Genomic DNA, 18,618 nt, shown 5'->3' on the forward strand with positions numbered 1-18,618 from the left:
TTTGTCCTGAGACAGTTATAGGCATGTGACTTCTTTGCGTATTTCACACATCCTATGATGTCACGGGTTCTCTTTGGAAATGAAGGACAAACAGCAACAATGTAGGTGGTTTCTATGTACATGTACTTATATATACACACACATAAATAATTATGTATAACCATATAACAACTCTCTGTTATCCCGTCCTCAATATATGATGAACTTAGAGAAGAATGATGGCATGATTTGAATGGTTGAAAAATAGCAAGAAAAATGAAAGAAACTATCAAAGAGAAGACTTAAAGAGTGATGTCTTACTAATCCTTACACAGAGAGGGTTGCTCTTTAGTGGGGAATTAGATTAAGTTCCTAGGGCCCCACACAATTGGTGGTGGGGATCTGAGGAGAAAGAAAATGGAATACAGTTATCTCTCATCTCTTGATAGAAGGGGACAGAAATAATCTCAGCAAAAGTGACTAATACAAAAAATCTTTTGTATTCATATACAAAATGTATTATCTGGTTGAGATTTTGTAGTCAGTTATGTTTTGCCAGGTATATATTTAAAACTAGTTAGTAGTCTCTTAGTATACACGCCTGATAGTGGTCGAGATAGGATGGATATATAGCAGAGAAAAATCAATGCAGCAACTAAATTTGTTGGACAAAGTAGAAATTAATAGGTAGAAAATTAAAAATATAATTAGACCATATTCCTTCTGAAGATATATAAGGACAGGAAGCTGATGTCAGTATTTGAAGACATTGATATTGAAAAGAGGAGAGAAAGATTTGTAAGATTTTCTTCCCTAGTTATTAATTCTCCCCATCTTATGTATAGTTTATATCTCTTCCTTTTTAGTGTCTTGAAATATGATTGCAAATGATGTGCTATGAATGACATTTAGTGACGGGGTGCTTTTGAATTCACAGCTGGCAGTACTTGGTGCTTGCATCTGTACCCATCCAGGAGGGCAACCTTGTTCCTGTGCTAGGACAGCTGCCACGGCTAGGAAACAGCTTCTTCAGCTGAAGCAAGAGGTAACGCTCAGTTTGGCCGTTAACTATTACTGTGCTTTGCTTCACCATTTTTAAAACAGTGGGATTAATAGAAAAGTCACATCTGTAATGATTATTTCTTGGTGACAAATGTTAACTGCTGAGATTTACTTGTTTTTTTCCATTTTTATTTTTTTAAATTAATTTGTTTGTTTCCTTTTAGTTTACAGGATTCAATTCCACAATTCCTTGAGTTTCACATTTTGTCCCCCTTCCTCCCCTCCCCCCATGGCGGCTTATAGTCAAGTACAGGATCTGTAAATAGTTTCGTATTATACATTAGTCAGGTTACAAAGACGGATTGTATCAGCTGCAATGAAAAATGGTAAAGAGGACATAAAACCAAATAAGAGAAGGAAAAAGATCAGGTATTTTGCTTCCACCTGGATATAAACTGAGTTCTTTCTAGTTCTTTCTCTGGATGCACAGATTTACTTGGTTTTTAGTAGTATAACCGACTTACAAATTGGCTGTTGTTTCATTAGAATTTTTTAGAAAAACTGATCCTATAGTTTCACTGACACAGCTAGGTAGCACAGTGGATTCAGCACTAGGCCTGAAGTCAGGAAGATTCAAATTCAAATCCTGCCTCAGACACTTACTAACTGTGTGACCCTGGGCAAGTCACTTAACCCTGTTTGTCTCAGTTTCCTCATTTGTCAAATGAACTGGAGAAGGAAATGGCAAACCACTACATTATCTTTCCAAAAAAGCTTCAGATGGGGTTATGAAGAGTCATACATGACTGAAATGACTGAATAACATATGTGTATTTGGGTACATATCTCAGTGCTATTTGTATAAATATTTCTATATGTGTATATGTATATGTGTGTGTGTATGTGTGTTCATTCATGTTGTTGCCCCCATTAGAATGTAAGCTCCATGGGGCCAGGGATTATTTTCCCTTTTCCTTTGTATCTCTAGCATTTAGCATACAGTTCCTGGTGGCATTCAATAAATGCTTATTGCCTGATTGAGTGACATATAGCCCTGATGATGACCTGGATCATCATGCATGCACAAGGAGGACATTTAATCAACTCAGGGTCATGGAATAACAAAATTTGAGAGTTGGAGGGGATCTTGGTGACCATGTAGTCCAACTGATGAGGGAAAAGTCATTGTGTGAAGACTTCCAAGGAGGGGGACGCTGCCACCTCCCTAGGCAGCTCATTTTTTAATAGCTTTCATTGTTAGAAATTTTTTCGTAATGGCAAGCCTAGATTGACCTCATTGTTCCTTGATTCTGCTCTGAATGGCCAAACAGAATAAGTGTGATCTCTTGTTCACATGACAACCTTCAACTACTTTTTTTTTTTGGAGGAGGAAGGCAAGGAAATTGGGTTAAGTGACTTACCCAAGGTCACACAGCTAGTTAAGTGTCAAATGTCTGAAGCTGGATTTGACCTCAGGTCTTCCTGACTTCAGGGCCGGTGCTCTATTCACTGCACTACCTAGCTGCCCCCTTCAATTACTTTTAATACATCTATTATGTCTCCCTGCCTTTTGCCATGAGCCCCCCACTCACAGGCTTCTTTTCTTTAGGCTAAACATGTTGAGATCCTTATACCATACCTCATATGGTCAGAAACTTAATTATCTTGGTTGCTTTCCAGTAGACACTCTACTGTTCATCATTTTCCTTCTTACATCATGGCACCCAGAACAAAATAAAATACTCCAAATGGGATCTGAGTACAATGGGATTATTGCCTTTCTATTCCTGGGAGCTATGCCCTTTTAATGTAATTAATTAATTAATGTTCTTGTTCACAGTTAACTACTACATTGTATTGAGCTTGCAGTCCACTATGCATTATTGGAAAGATTGTTTTAGAGGGAAAATAGCATGTGATTAGTCAATATTAGAAATATAAACTCTGTTTTTCTCACATTAATCCAATTATCCATGAGACCAAAAGAGATATTTTTCATGACAAAGAGAAATTTGATTCAGAGAAGGGAATGAACAAGAAAAGGTAAGAAGGCCAAGGTGACATATCAAGAGACAGAAAATAATATTAAAACATAGTGATATTCATGTAATGGGGCATTGAAACCTGTCAGACAGTATGGTGCCAAAGTTAACTAGCAAAAATAAAACCGAAACATATGTAATTTATGATAGGCATCATTATTGAACTCAACATACTTGACATGATTTTAGAACAAAGTACTAAAAGACAAGGGTTTAGCATCAAGGGAACAACAACATAAATAAATTCAACAAAATAAAAATTAAAAGTCTCAGAGTATGTTGCTATATGATTTCTTCAGAATCTTAAACCAATGGCAATACACAAAATGTTATCCTATATAAGCTTTTAAAGTGAAAGTTTTGTGTTTTAATGGGAAGAGCTGTATTTTATTAAAAAGAGATCTCCTGGACCTTGCCTAGGGCAGTTGGTAGTGCTGTGGATAGTGCCAGGCTGTAATGTTAATGGGCCTCATGTGGAGCCCATTAAGGAAGCTTGCTTAGGGGAGGGCTTGCTTGTAGGAAGGCTTTCACACCTTTTGTGAATTTCTAATTAGGCACTGAGTCAAGAGGGTTGTGATGCCCCAGATGTTGGTGCTTCTCTCTCTGGTAACTATGTGTGTATTGCCTTGTTCAGACAGTTGCATCTGTTTTTTGATCTGTGCTAATTTCTCAGACAGTTATAAGCCCTGTCTGTTGGTCTTTAATTCTTTGCTTGTATTTTCTTTGTTTGGATTTTCTCTGAAGTTCAGGGTGCTGACTTTTCTCCTGAACTAATGAATGTAATTAAAAAAGATTGTTGACCCCCTGAACAACTAACTATCTGTCCTAGTAAAGCAGATCTAAGAACCTGTTCTAGCAGCCATCCTGGGTATGGCCAGTGTGGTTGCCTCTATACAGGCATAGAGTTGGGAAGACTCATCTTTCTGAGTTCAAACTAGCTTCAGATTCTTAGTAGCTGTGTGACCCTAGGCAAGTCAGTTAACCCTGTTTGCCTCAGTTTCTTCATCTGTAAAATGAACTGGAGAAGGAAATAGCAAACCACTAACAGTATCTTTGCCAAGAAAACCCCAAATGGCTGAACTACAACAAAGACTTTGGATAAGATATTTTCTATAGAAAGACCCATTTTAGAGCTATATATTGAATGCATGTTATAAAGATGAACTTGCTAAATAACTTCATTCACAAATCTGTTGAATACAGATATTAAGTCAGCAAGCAAGGATATGTAAGTAGATGTAGATGTATATAATATTGTTAGATATGCAATATATGTTATATATTGCATACAGTATATAAGATATCACATATAATATTAAATACATATATTAAATGTGTGGATAAAATATCAGTTCTGGAGTCAGAAAGACCTGAGTTCAAATTTGGCCTCAGACACTTACTAGTTATGTGATGGTGAATAAGTCATTTCACCTCTGTTTACTTCAGAATCTTCACCTGTAAAATGGGGATAATAACAGCGTCTTCCTCCCAGGTTTGTTCTGAGGATCAAATGGGATAATAATGGTAAAGCGCTTGGCAATGGCTGTTAGGAATGACCGTCTTATTAATACCAAATACAACTTTCCCAGTGATGCTACATGACTGTGAGTCAGAGAACACCTGAATCCCAAAGAATTAAAATCAGAAACAACCGAAAGGACCATGTAATGACATATAGTGGGCAGGAGCAGACTGCAGTGTTCTAGCACTTATAACATACAATAATGATAATAAAAATTATGGCTAACATGCATATGGTTTCTTCATGGTTTACAGAGCACTTTCCCTATGTTATCTCATTTGATTCTTCACAACAACCCTTTGAGGTAGACACTACAGGTATTAACATCTCCATTTTACAGATGAGAAAACTTAGCATTTATAATAATGCTTTTAATATAATAATAATACTTAGCATTTATAATGGTGCTGATTGTATAATAATAATAGCTGACATTTATAATGGTGCTTTTGGTACAATAATAATATTTAGCAGTTGTAATAGTGCTTTTAAAGTTTTGCAAAGGGAGAAGAGCCAAGATGGCAGCATAGAAGCAGGAAGACTCCCTGTGCTCCCCCCATAACCACCTTAAATACCTATAAAAAAATGACTCTAAACAAACTTTAGAGCTACAGAACCCACAAAGTGACAGAGAGAAACAAATCTCCCTCTGAAGACAGCCTGGCAGACTGGCAGGAAGGGTCCATTGCAGCATGCTGGGAGCAGCACCCAGCCCTGAGTGAGCCTGCAGTTTTAGCCCCAGGGCGCCCTGACCAGCCCTGGCTGGAGGGACTTCAGGAGAGTGGATCACCAGCAGCTGTGGGGGTTTCCAGAATTATCAACCCATAAATGTCAAAGACAAAGTGAGAGGTCAGTGGACTTTGAGAACAGGGGGTCCGGGAGTGTGGTCCAGCCTCTGTCCCTTGGAGGGAGAAGTGGATGAGGCCCAGTGGCCACCACCACATGGCTGCTTCAGAGCTCCTGGCCTGCAGATTGTAGGGGGACCAAGTAACCATTCTGAGGGGTGATCACTCTTGCTTTAACCTGCTTGGATTTGGATTGCTGTCTAGGGTGGAGGTCCTGGGGTGGGTGACCAGATGCCAGAGCTGGTGGAGGCTTCAGAGAGGGCAGCTAACTAATAGCTCTGGCAGCTGTGAAAACCCCAGTGATTTGGGACAATGCTCTCCTCTCTGGAAGCAGAGTTCTGCTGTGGCAAAAAGCTAAAAAGTCAAGTAATTGAGTGGAAACATGAACAAGCAAAGGAAGCAAAGCAAGCACAGCGGTCTGACTTTGGATTCCTTTTTTGGGGACAAAAAGGATCAAAGCATGGAGCAGGAAGAAGACAGCCAAGCCAGAGCTCCTTCACCAAAAGCCTCCAAGAAAAATATGAGCTGGTTACAGGACATACAGGAGCTTAAGAAAGATTTTGAAAACCAAATAAGAGAAGTGGAGGAAAAATTGGAAAGAGAAATGAGAATGATGCAAGAAAATCATAAAAAGAGAGTCAACAACCTGACTGAAGAATATAACACCCTAAAAAATAGATTAACTCAGATGGCAAAAGAGGCTCAAAAAGTCTCAAAAAGGAGAAGAATGCCTTAAAAAAAAGCCTTAAAAAGCTGCATTTGCCAGATGGAAAAAGAATCTCAAAATTCACTGAAGAGAATCATTCCTTCAGAATTAGATTGGAGCAAATGGAAGCTAGTGACTTTATGAGAAAAAATCAAGATACTATTAAATGGATCCAAAAGAATGAAAAAATAGAAGGCAATGTGAAATATCTCATTGGAAAAACCTCTGACCTGGAAAATAGATCCAGGAGAGATCATTTAATTATTGAAAAATTATTGGACTACTTGAAAGCCATGATCAAAGAAAGAACCTAGAAATCATCCTTCAAGACATTCTCAAGGAAAATTGCCCTGTTGTTTTAGAACCAGAAGGCAAAATAGAGGTTGAAAGAATCTACCATTCACCTCTTCAAAAAGACCCCCAAAATAAAACTCCTAGGAATATTATAGCCAGGTTCTGGAGTTCTCAGATCAGGAAGAAAATATTACAAGCAGCCAAGAAGAAACAATTTAATATTGTGGAAACACAATCAGGATAACACAGAACCTGGCAGCTTCTACACTGAGGAATCAAAGGGCTTGGAATATGATGTTCCGGAGGTCAAAGGAGCTGGAATTAAAACCAAGAATCACCTACCCAGCAAAACTGAGTATCATGTTTCAGGGGAAAATATGGTCATTCAATGAAATAAAGGACTTTCAAGCATTTTTTTTTTGTTAAAGCAATTGGGGTTAAGTAACTTGCTCAAGGTTACACAGCCAGGTGTTTCTGGGTGGGTGCTAAGTGTCTGAGCCCGGATTCGATCCCCAGGTCATCCTGACACTGGGGCCGGTGCTCTTACTCGCTGTGCTACCTGGCCGCCCCTCAAGCATTCTTAATAAAGTTTTGTGAAGCACTTTACATATCTTAACTTTTGATCCTCACAACAACCCTGAGATATGTGCTATTGTTGTCTTCATTTTACAGATGGGGAAACTAAGGCAAACAGGTGTTAAATGGCTTGCTAAGGGTTACACAGCTTATAAATATCTTGATGCATTTGAACTCAGGTGTTTTGGGAATCCAAATCCTGAGCTCTCTGCACTGTGGCACCACCTAGCTGCCTCTGAAGTATAAAGTGACTTGCTTATGTTTAGATACTTACTATATATGTATCAGAGGTGGGATAAAAACCATTATTTTGGGAGGGGCACAGGGCAACCAGTTGTGTGACCATGGACAAATCACTCAACCTTTCTGAACCTCAGTTTTCTCATCTGTAAAATCTGTATAATCTCTCATTTGCAGTTCAAATGAGATAAGCAAGTAAATAAATCCCTCTGCAAACTTTAAAGTTGTATTATATGACAGTTAATATCACTAACTAGATACATGAGATAAATGACATTATAAAAGATGTTTTGTTTTGTTTTGTTTGAAAGGGGGAAGGTAGGGCAATTGGGGTTAAGTGACTTGCCCAAGGTCACATGGTTTGTTTTGTGTTAAGTGTCTAAGGCTGGATTTCAGCTTAGGTCCTTCTGACTCCAGGGCTGGTGCTCTATTCACTGCAACACCTAACTGCCCCAATATAAATGATGTTTATGACCAGGATATGTGAGCTGTTTGTATATTAAGAATAAGAGACAATGGACAGCCTGAGGATCCCCTTAGTGCTAACAGGGTAAGCGTATTGACTAGAGCCTCAGTGGAGGATTTAGGGGAGGATATAGACATTAATTAAACAGGAAGAGGCAGTATGGAGAGCTTTTCATCTCCATTGGTAGAGGGAATACACACATAGATAAAATTAATGATCTATTCCAGTACAAAGTGTTCAACAGGGTAAAAATTGTACTTAATAATCAGTTTATCTCACAAGCCTTCAGATGACTTGGAAATAATCCCTGACCTTCTACAATTTTTTAGATCAAGGCTGTTATATAAATCTGACTTCACTACAACAGAACATTTATTATGAACCTGTCATTAGCTATCAAACCCTTTCTAGCTGTGCTACCCTAGGGGAGTCACTTACCCAGTGTTTGCCTCAGTTTCCTCAACTGTAAAATGAGACTAATAATAACACCTACCCCACAGGGTTGTCATGAGGGATTAACTGAAGTAATATTTATAAGCATTTAGCACAGTGCCTGGCATATAGTAGGTGCTTAATAAATGCTTATTTCCTTCTTAGTTCCTAGGGAAGGTAGATCATATTATTTCAGTAATCAATTTACTATTCAGCAATCTGCCTGGAGTCAGGAAGACCAGAATTCAAATCCAGCCTCAAAAGACTTACTAGCTGTGTAACCTTGGACAAGTCACTTAACCTTTGTTTGCCTTGGTTTCCTCAGCTGTAAAATAGGGATAATAACAGCACTTACAATTCAGGGTTGTTGTGAGGATCAAATAAGATAATATTTGTAAAAAGTGCTTAGCACAGTTCCTGGCATTCTTATGCTTCCCCTTACCCTCTGTTATTCATTAAATTCTATATTTGTTCATTTGTTTTGATTTGTCTCAAACTATTCCCTGGTTTAAGCTGAAGCTTAAATACTCTGGCCACATAATGAGAAGACAGGACTCATTGGAAAAGACCTTGATGTTGGGAAAGATTGAAGGCAGAAGAAAAAGGGTACAGCAGAGGATGAGACAGTATCATGGAAATAATGATCATGAACTTGGAAAGACCTTGAAAGATGGTGGGGGATAGAGGGACCTGTTGTGTTGCAGTTCTTGGGGTCGTGAATAATCAGACACGACTGAGCTACTGAACTGAAATTCCTTGGTTTTGCTAAAGAGCTAAAAATTAAAGTGCATAATAACAATCATGTTGAAATTCTACTTTGTGCCAATGTTTTCTCACTATATGTTTTATAGTAACTTTTAATTTAGTAATATTTACCTCTGTGGATTCAGTGAACCTTCAATTTCTCCTCCTTCTCCCTTCAGTTCCTTCTCTCCTAATATACCTGTTCTGAGGTCATAGACGTTCATACAGAAAATTAAGTCAGGTGTCTTCCAGAGAGATTTGACTTAATTTTCTGCAGGAGTGTCCACATTATTGGAGGATTCAGTAGGCAGGTTGGGGATAGAATGGGAAGAAATGTCTCCTTTTCTTATTAATCAAACACTTCACCCTCTGGGAGCCCTATCTCTCTTGGGCCAGAGACAGGGACTTTGACTCTGGGTTACATATGTTTCCTGTCTAAGGCATTTTCTGCATCCTCAACTCTATATCATTCCCCCTGAATATGTTTTTATTTTTCATTTCTACTAAGATACAGCTTCTCCTTCAGGATAGTGTTTATCAAAATTTCCTCTTGCTAATTTAATCCTTCTACTAAAAACAAACTTCTTTTTAAACTGTTACAACAGTATCAGATGGTTGTAAATGTCGTACACATTTTTAAAATCTAGTCTTTTGAACTTTGAATAATGAACTTTTAGCTAAAATTCTTCTGCTGATTTTCAGTAATAAGTATAGCCAGAATTTTATAGGGGTTGTAAACCTTGAAGGCTCAGATGATGAAGTTTTTGAATTTTTGCTTCGCATATCTTATTCTGAGGTTATAATGGAATTCCAGGCCATACTGAGAGGTCACATCTAGTGATTCATTAAACAATTAAAGTATTGAGCCAGAATCTCTAAAAAGTAGCAAAGAAAAGCAGTCTACAAAAAAATATCCAAAAGAAACCACAGGTAAGTGTTTGAAACTTACCCTTAGCAACATGTTTTTTTGTTTGTTTGTTTAGAAAAAAGTACAAAAGTGTAGAAAGAGCATGTTATTTCCACCGCATCACCCGTTTCTAGTTTGACAAGATATTTCCAAGTCCTATACTAATCACTACCAGCGAGCAAGTCCGAATCAGCCTTCATGAAGGTTACTTACTAAAAATTTTCTTTCTGTTACAGTTAGAAATGCTAAGGAAGAGTAAAGAAGAAGCTTATATAATGGCAGATGCATTCAGGATTGCATTTGAGCAACAATTAATGAGAAGACATGAGCAGACTCTGAGACTGACACAAATGAATAAAATTTGCAAAAAACCAACCAAATGGCTAAACTGGAAACACCTTAAGGATGATGGTAATTATGTATCAGTCAAACATTGTTCAATTTGATGGGTCTGGGTAATTCTAACAGAACACTAAGCATGCCAATTTCAGTTTTGCTCTGTTATAATAAGGCTACGACATGTATCTCACTCATAGTTGTCTGGTTGACAAAACCATCTATGGAGAAAACCTAACAATAAGGCTATTGAAGGACACAGCTGCAAGTGAGATTTTGAGAATCATGAGGTCATCTCACAAATCCCAACAGATTCTCTCCTGGCTCTTTCATGTTCATAGGGATGAATACATTTAAAAGAAGCTTATATGCTATTTAAAAGCATATAAAGATTATTAAAGGAAAACTATCAGGAAGAAATAATAATTTGGATAGTGGCAATGAAAATCAAGTTGAAATGATGTTTTCAACAACAATATGCTTTGCTTAACCCCTTCACAATGTTTCCTTTCTTCAGTTCTCCCAACCGGGTAATAAAAATTGTCAGGGCTTCATTCTCTGGTACAATACCGTATTGTGTTTGACTCTGCCGGAGGTTATTAAATGTAGAATAAGAGCTTTCAGTTAACCTCTCAGCCTCATTTTCCTCATCTATAAAATGAAGGGGGATTGACTTAGTTGACCTCTAAGGTACCTTACAACCCTAAATCTATGATACTTTGGCACTGTCTTTTAAAATTACATTGACTTCCTTCCTAAAATGTAATGTTGATAATGTGAGGTTCATCTTATGTTCTTTATTTGTTATTTCTTGTTTATTAAATGTAATTTTAATTTGTCCACCATTATTTTTATTTATCTAAATGTAATTTTTCTTTGTGAAACATAATTTTAGTGATAACGTATATATTTTTAAAGAGCCCTGAAGTTTAGTTGGCATTTAAGAAGTAGGATTAAATCTAGAATTATAGAATTCCAGAATCCCAGAAATATAAGACCTTAGAGGTCCTAAAGATTAAATGACCCCTTCTTGTTGGTTATGCTGAGGAGTTCTTATCATAGATGGGTTGAACCAGATAACTCTCAGGGTCCTATCCAAATCTAAGATTCTTATTATATGATTCATTGAGTAGAACTCATCTCTGAGTGGGAATCCCTTCTTTAGCAATTTTCACTGTTCTTGTTATTGAAAATCCACAAAAGAATTTTATCTAAATGTTCATTAGTCAAAATTCAGTAGACTAGGCTCTGTGTATATGTATATATATTTACATCATTTGCTATTGTTCTAATAGTTGTGTTTAGTATAAAAAAATTAGTGGAAGAATTAGCAAGAAGAAAGATATCCTGGTATGGCAAATCCAAGGTATAGTTTGGGTGCATCAATACAATTTGATTTATCTCCCCCCCCCCCCATTTCTCTGTGGCAATTTACCGTTTACAAAATGCCTTCCTCACAACCCTATGGGGTAGGTAGTTCAATCCCTTTTCCTTGGTGAGGAAAAATAAGTAAGCTTCAAGTTATTGATAAAGCTAAAAGTTACAAAATTTGGAAATAATCACAAACTTTGCCCACAACTTCAGCTTTTGATTGATTTAGAAATGTAAATTATAAAACATGAAGACTGAAAGGTGATGTTTGTTCTACTTATCAGTTGTCAAGAGTTTAATTTGGTGGAAAGGGGAACCTGGTTTTGGAGCTAGGAAAGCCAAGGATGATATAGAGTTGAACTGGTTCAAGATAGGGTCAAGATAGGGAAAAGAGGGGAAATGGCCTGATAGAGAACTGGAGAGTCAAGGGATTAGAGGTCATGGTGTGGCTGAAGAACAGAGTTTGGTATAGGGAGGCAGAGGGAGAGATGGAAAGCCAATAGATAGTGATCAGATGAGAGAATTTCAGAGTTCATGGTGTGGTGCATTTGTGGTTGATGACAAGATCAAGTGTATGACCATCTTTGTGTGTGGCTGAGGTGGAGTGAAATGGGAAAGTCATAAGGAGCTAGGAGCTTAGAATAGGGAGTGTGTGTGTGTGTGTGTGTGTGTGTGTGTGTGTGTGTGTGTGTGTGTGTATTGTGTGGGCCTCAAAGGAGGAGAGGTAACTGAATGATGGTGGGAGAACCTGGAAGTGGTAATGTGGAGTAGGAGACACAGAATATAAGGGCCAGGTAAGGACAATGAGGCGTTAAAGTCTTTGTTGAAGTGTAAAGAAGAACTCACAAAGGGCTAAACATCTATAATGTGTGAAAAAGTTCTCTATTTGGAAAGCCAGCTATGGGAGAAGGTATGAGGGAAGGGGAAGTTTTCTCTCCCCTCCCCCCAGTTGGCCATAGCATCTTTTAATAGAGCTACTTGGCCAATCAAAGACCCTGCACTCAGCCAGGAACAGGCCCAGAATTAAGGCAATAGATAGTCACATGAAGCGTGACCTGTGTGGAGAGAGCCAATCCTGACTCCTAGAAACTGAGCTATAGTGAGTAAGAAGTCCAGGGATCCTAGCTGAGCAACCTGTCCAGTAGAGCTGCTCTCCCAGGAGAAGTAGATTGTGGCCATGAGAAAGGGGGGTTTTGCACTGCCAGAAGTATTAGTTGCTTGATGCTTGGTGTATCTCTCTACCAGTGTGCTCTATGTATTTATCCTTTTCACTCATTCTGTGTTTTGTTGCGGAAGAATGTGACCAAGCTTTTGCAGGGTGGTTAATGCTCTGTGACTATTGTTCTTACAATGCTATCTCAGTAAATACTTTGATCTAATTGTCTTTATTAGTTAACTTTTAAAGGCAATCAATCATAGCAGTGGGGGCTTGTGAGCTATAGTTTTAGTAGTATATTTCCACGGAGTACCTTGAATCCACGGTAACCACTCTTTTGGGAATCATTATTCAAATATGTATTGTGTGGTTGACCTAGAAGAGGAGAGGGACACCATATAAATGTTTTATTAAAAAGTTAACATGGATACAACCAACTGAGCTCTCTTAGTAACTTTAATTTCAATGCATTATAGTTTTTCTGTTACGCTTTCTATGTCCTCATTTGTATTTTCCGTTCATTTTCATTTTCTAACTTTTATATGGTTGTAGTTAATATGTGGTCCAGTTTTGGTTTTTTTTGCAACTTTTATACCAACAAGACTTTGTAAATCCATAGACAAAACAAAATTGGAAGGAAACAGAACACATAAGTTTTGTTATTATTTTGTTAAAGCTAATTTTTAGAATAAAAATGAAAATAGGATTTTTCTACTTCATTCTTTATTTTGTTTGTATTCACTGATACTGTTAAACTTAAAATAACACTTTATTTTAAAAGAAAGCACTTTTTATTTGGCATTTTTTCCCTCTTAATCATTAATCTCTTTTGAATGGAACTTGTAAAGTCAGGCTATAAACTAAATACATAATATTTCATCTACCATGTTGTTTTATACCTAGCAATAGTATTATCAGGCATAATAAATTTATATTTTTGAAAGATGCATACCTCAACTCCTCTATAAAAGCATTTGATTAGAATGCTATCATTCTTTTTTAAAAAAATAATTAAAAAAACCAAAAAATTATTTATTTTTAATCTTCAACATTCACTTCCATAAATTTTAAATTTTTCTGCCTCCCTCCCTTCCTTGCCCCTTCGCCAAGATGGCATGCAATCCAATACAGGCTCTCTATATATTCTTTTTAAACATTTCCACATTAGTCATGTTGAAGAAAGCACTTTTTAAAATATCAAAATATCAAATATCAAATTACCAAATTGATTAATTTCTACTAAATGAGTTATGAAGCTATATCCTCTAATACAGGAGTTTCATACCTTTTTCTTACTAGAATACATGTGTTGAATAGTTTTGTTTTTTTAATGAGGAAAGATTTTTGCTGTGGTAGACAGATATTCTGATGTTTAAGAAGCAATCTGTATAGAGGAGAGAATGCTTGAGCAGAAATTAGGAGACCTGATCCTGCCACTTAATAACTTTGTATCCTTGGACATGTCATAAAGTCTCTGAGACTCCGTTCACTCATCTGCTGTTTATTTTTTTAAATTGAGTATGCACTTTATTTTTAAAAATTTATTTTTAGTTTTCAACATTCACTTTTATAAGATTTTGAGTTCCAAATTTTTCCCCTTCCTTCCCTCCCCCCTTTCCAAGATGGCATGCAATCTGATATAGGCTAAAATGTGTACAATCATATTAAACATATTTCTACATTAGTCATTGTGAAAGAAGAGTCAGAACAAAGGGGGAAAACCATGAGAAAGGGAAAAAAGAGAAAATAATCTGCTACAACCTACAATCAGACTTCATAGTTCTTTCTCTGGATGTGGATATATTGTTTTCCATCATGAGTCTTTTGGAACTGTTTATTTTTTTAAGAGTGTTAACATCTGTCCCCTCTCTCAGATTCACCTTCATAGGGTCATTGCAATTGTGACTTAAAAGTCTTTGTAAGATGAAAAACACTGCTTAGTTCTGGGTACTTTGCAAATTCTTAAGTTGATTGTGTATACATATAAATATGAGCTAGTATTATTTCATAGTGCTGTGTTTCATTTGGACTTAACATGTTTAATTTTAGGATGCGCATTACAAAAGAAGAACTTTGGACAAAAGCTAATAGGTATACTTCAAGCCAAGTCTAAGAAAATCGAAGAGCTAGACAATCCTCAGGAAATCTTTAGAATCCTGATAGATTTGGTCAGTATCTTTGATTTCTTCTTTTGGGAAACTGAGGGCCTGTTCAGTCTCATTCCTTGTAACTTCCTCTTGCAGATCTATTCCAGCCAGCCTTATCTGCTTGTTGTCTTACTCCTTGATGCAACTGCTTATCTCTGTCTTCATGTCTGTAATACTACTCAACCCATGGAACACCACCTCTGATTGTCTTTTTCATGTCCTACCTTAGAAACCTGGAGTCCTCTACTCATAATCTGCCCTGTTTGTGTTTATCTGCCTCTTCAAAACTAGGCTCAGTGTTTCCTCATAAGTCTTCTTTGATTCATGCCACCCAGTTCTGATTGTTTCCTTTATTCAGTGCTTTCTCAAAACTTATACATTCTGGCCATATCAAAGGTATAAATGATGTGGCATATTGGTCTATAAGTCACAGTGTGAACATAATATAATAAGATAATTATAATATGATATGATATGATATGATATAATATAATGTAAACAGCATGCACATATGCTCTGTTTTTCCAGTTGTACTCCATGAGACTATGAATGAAGAATTTTGCTTTTCACTTATTTTTAACTCCATACAAAATTTATATGCCATGGTTACTTACTAAAAGTTTGACATTGGAGAATTAATGACTGAGTAGTATGGTACAATAACCTCTTATTATGATGTACCGTCCTTGGAACATATTGATATACTATCTACCAAAGCAGTCCTGTCAAACTCAAAAAGAAACAGGGCTACAAATCCATACCTAATGATTTGTGGGGGCCACATGTTGACTTAGTTTTAAAATGTGATGTTTTATTGTATTTTTATTTGTTTTATTAAATATTTCTCTATTGCATTTTAATCTGATTTGGGCCACCTTTGGGAGTGTTGCAGGTCACATATAATTGGGGGCCACATGTTTGACACCTCTGCACCAAAGGACTGTTCTAATGTTTTATTAAGGCACAAAAATGACCCAGAAGGACATTCCATGGCCATCCTAGTGAGCTCTGATTGGCTTTACCACATCTGCAAAGGTTTTGAGCACAGGCTAAGCACTAGATTGTGCATTTATCCATTTATTGACAAGGCTAGTTATGTGTAGATAGCCCATATCCATTAAATAGTGAGCTCTTTGAGAATGGCAACTGGTGTTTGCTTTCTTCTCATCCCCATTGTTTAGCACAGTGTCTGGCACACTGTAGACACTTAAAAACTAGTTGATTGACTGCCTGACATATCCTTAGAAGGTTGACCACCGAGTTTTGAATTTTTCATTCATGGTAGTTGTTAAGGAGTAAATGGGAAGAGAGTGATAAAATTACAGATGATCCAAAGTGTCAGAGTCAGTCATGGTATTTATTGGCTTAATTGTGCTTCTTTTATTTTTCATACATGTAGTTGAATGATAAAGAAGAAGCTTTAGCTCATCAGAGAAAAGTTAGTTACATGCTTGCTCGGGAACTGGAAGAAAAAGACGCCCTAAAGAATAAAGACCATGAACTTGGGAAGGAGGATTCTCCATCTGAAAACCACTCACCCCAAACTTCAGATCTCCCTAGTTTCTTTGATCCTACATGTTCAAATTTCCACATTCTTAATTCTAGGAACTGTATTTGTTCAGTCCCTAACCACAGGATAGATGAGACTTCCACAAGAACACTTCAAAAATCATATTCCTTGCCATCAAGGGTCAGGCTTTTTGAAGAAAGTGAAGTTGAAGAAACAGATGAAATTAGAATTGAAAGTGGTTTGTAATGACGTTTTAAAAAAATAAGATTTTTGTGCCTCTTACTGTGTTATGAGAAGTTTTGCACCTATGCTGTACTTTCTGAACCTTCCTAACTTTAAAACAATAATTTGGACAAAGTTTATGGGAATAGTGCATTTTTCTATAGTTTAATATTGTGATGATATTGTGCTTTAAAAATATTTTTAGTATGGTATTTCATTTAGTGTTTATTTGTTAACATACTGAAACCAAGCACATAAAATGATTTAGGAAGAAAATAGAAACATAATTATTTGATTAGATTATATAATGGGGCCCTAGGTTGGAGCATGGAACAATTTTAAAATGTTGCTCTATGAAACTATGGCATCTAGCCAATCTTTCCAATGAAGCACATTAACTATTAGCTGCTAAAGCAGTTTTTAATGTTGGCTTTTTCAGTGAACTATTTGATGTAAAGAGTTTAGAACTAAAAGTTCCATTTTGTTAGTTTCAGTCCAGAGTTCCAGATGACGAAATTTTGCTTTTGTTGGTTTCTTTGGACAGAGTATGCAAGGAATTTATTGCTTTTTATTTCATAGGATTATAGGTTTAGCTCTGGAGGGGTCTTAAGAAATCAATCTGGTATAATTTCCTCCTTTTATACGTGAGGAAACAAGCCCAGAGAGGAGTCACAAAGTACAGAACAGAACTCAGATCTGTACTCAGGTCTTCAGAATCAAATCCATCACTCTTTCTACTGTACACTGCCTCTTGGACATTTTGAACATTTTATGTAACTCAGTGGCTCAAACAAAACAGGTACTCTTAAGTCATTGCAGCTTAGGGATTATATTATATTGTCATTATAAGAAGTGAAAGTCAGATTTTCACCTAATTCCAATCTTGTTGGAAAGGCAAGTTAAAAAATGTTCAGATAGAAGAGATTGTGCTGTAGTCTTGAAGTTAAAGGATTTATGTAGTAAGACATATTTGTGAAAGATGATGAAATAATAATAACTGAACTAACATTAGTAGAGCTAAGTGCTTTCCCCACCCCCCACCCCACCATGACAAAGTTGTATTCTCAGAAACTTTCACTGTTGGATTTAAGTTTTTCAGGTTATAATTTTTCAAACCAATATATTACCATGTTAGATAAGACTAATTTTAGGTACAGACAGACTTCATGAGATAGTAGAAGACAGAAGGCCTGGAGTGCTATGGTCCACAGGGCCATGAAGAGTTGCACCAACTGAATTACAGAACAAAAACAACAAAAGGGAATCTGAAAATCATGTTAATATTTATATAATTTACTATTAAAGGAAGAGCATTTGGTATGGACCTGAGGAAGTCAAGAAACTGAGCTCCATATGGAGATGTGTCCTTGAATATAAAACAAGTATTTGACCTTTTAATATCTGATTCCTAATCTGAATAGTACAGTCAAGCTGCATTAGGCATCTCATGAGATGTTACCTCACCAACATTATGAGGATTATAGGTAGTGTTTGTAAAATTTTTTAGTTCTTCAAAGACTCAATTAATTTTTAGTAAAAGAATAATATTTGACTTAGGATCAATAAACAAGACACCGTTTCTATGTGCTACATCACGTGCTTTCAAACTAATGTGCTCGATAAATATATCAACAGAAACACTGAAGGTGTTCTGTCTAAAAACAGAACTTTGCTTCTGTGCTGCCTTCTAATAATTTGGCATTTGTTGGGCGTTCTTTGCCATTTTTAATTACTTTTCATTCACTTTTGCATTTTTATTACCCATTAAAAATTATGAAATCTGGCTGATATCCTATATCCTGCTAATACATCCATTTGCTTTTGATCATTTATGGCTTCTTGTCTGTGTATTTCTGAAAAATTGTTTAGGCTTATACTAATGTATCGCTAGAGGTAATCTTTTCTTTCTGTTTCTGAAAGTCTAGATTATCATTGAGAGTTTTTTATATATGTGCCCATTTTGGTTTTTTTCCTTTTTTTGGAGGGGGGAAGGCAGGGCAATTGGGGTTAAGTGACTTGCCCAAGGTCATATGGCTAGTGAGTGTTAAGTGTTTGAGGCCAGACTTGAACTCAGGTCTTCCTGACTCTAAGACCAGTGCTCTATTCACTGTGCCACCTAGC

General features: G+C 36.7%; 1 protein-coding gene across 3 annotated transcripts in view; it reads left to right on the forward strand.

Annotated features, from left to right (window-relative positions):
• The window catches only part of CCDC125 (coiled-coil domain containing 125), a 53,665-nt gene extending 35,340 nt beyond the window's left edge, over positions 1-18,325 (forward strand). For 2 of the 3 annotated variants that reach the window (XM_069085014.1, XM_069085015.1), the window contains exons 9-12: positions 917-1,024; positions 9,992-10,166; positions 14,668-14,786; positions 16,165-18,325. In XM_069085014.1, the coding sequence (XP_068941115.1) occupies positions 917-1,024; positions 9,992-10,166; positions 14,668-14,786; positions 16,165-16,521 (759 nt within the window). In that variant the 3' untranslated portion in view covers positions 16,522-18,325. Of the gene's footprint in view, positions 1-916; positions 1,025-9,991; positions 10,167-14,667; positions 14,787-15,293; positions 15,608-16,164 lie in introns of those variants that run through there. The other variant, XM_069085016.1, reaches the window with a different exon arrangement.
• Positions 18,326-18,618: the final 293 nt, after the last annotated feature.

The sequence above is a fragment of the Petaurus breviceps genome, unplaced genomic scaffold (genome assembly GCF_028583685.1).
Source record: "Petaurus breviceps papuanus isolate PSGF00001 unplaced genomic scaffold, PetGlider_PUasm1.0 175, whole genome shotgun sequence".
In the NCBI taxonomy this organism is placed as follows: domain Eukaryota; kingdom Metazoa; phylum Chordata; class Mammalia; order Diprotodontia; family Petauridae; genus Petaurus; species Petaurus breviceps.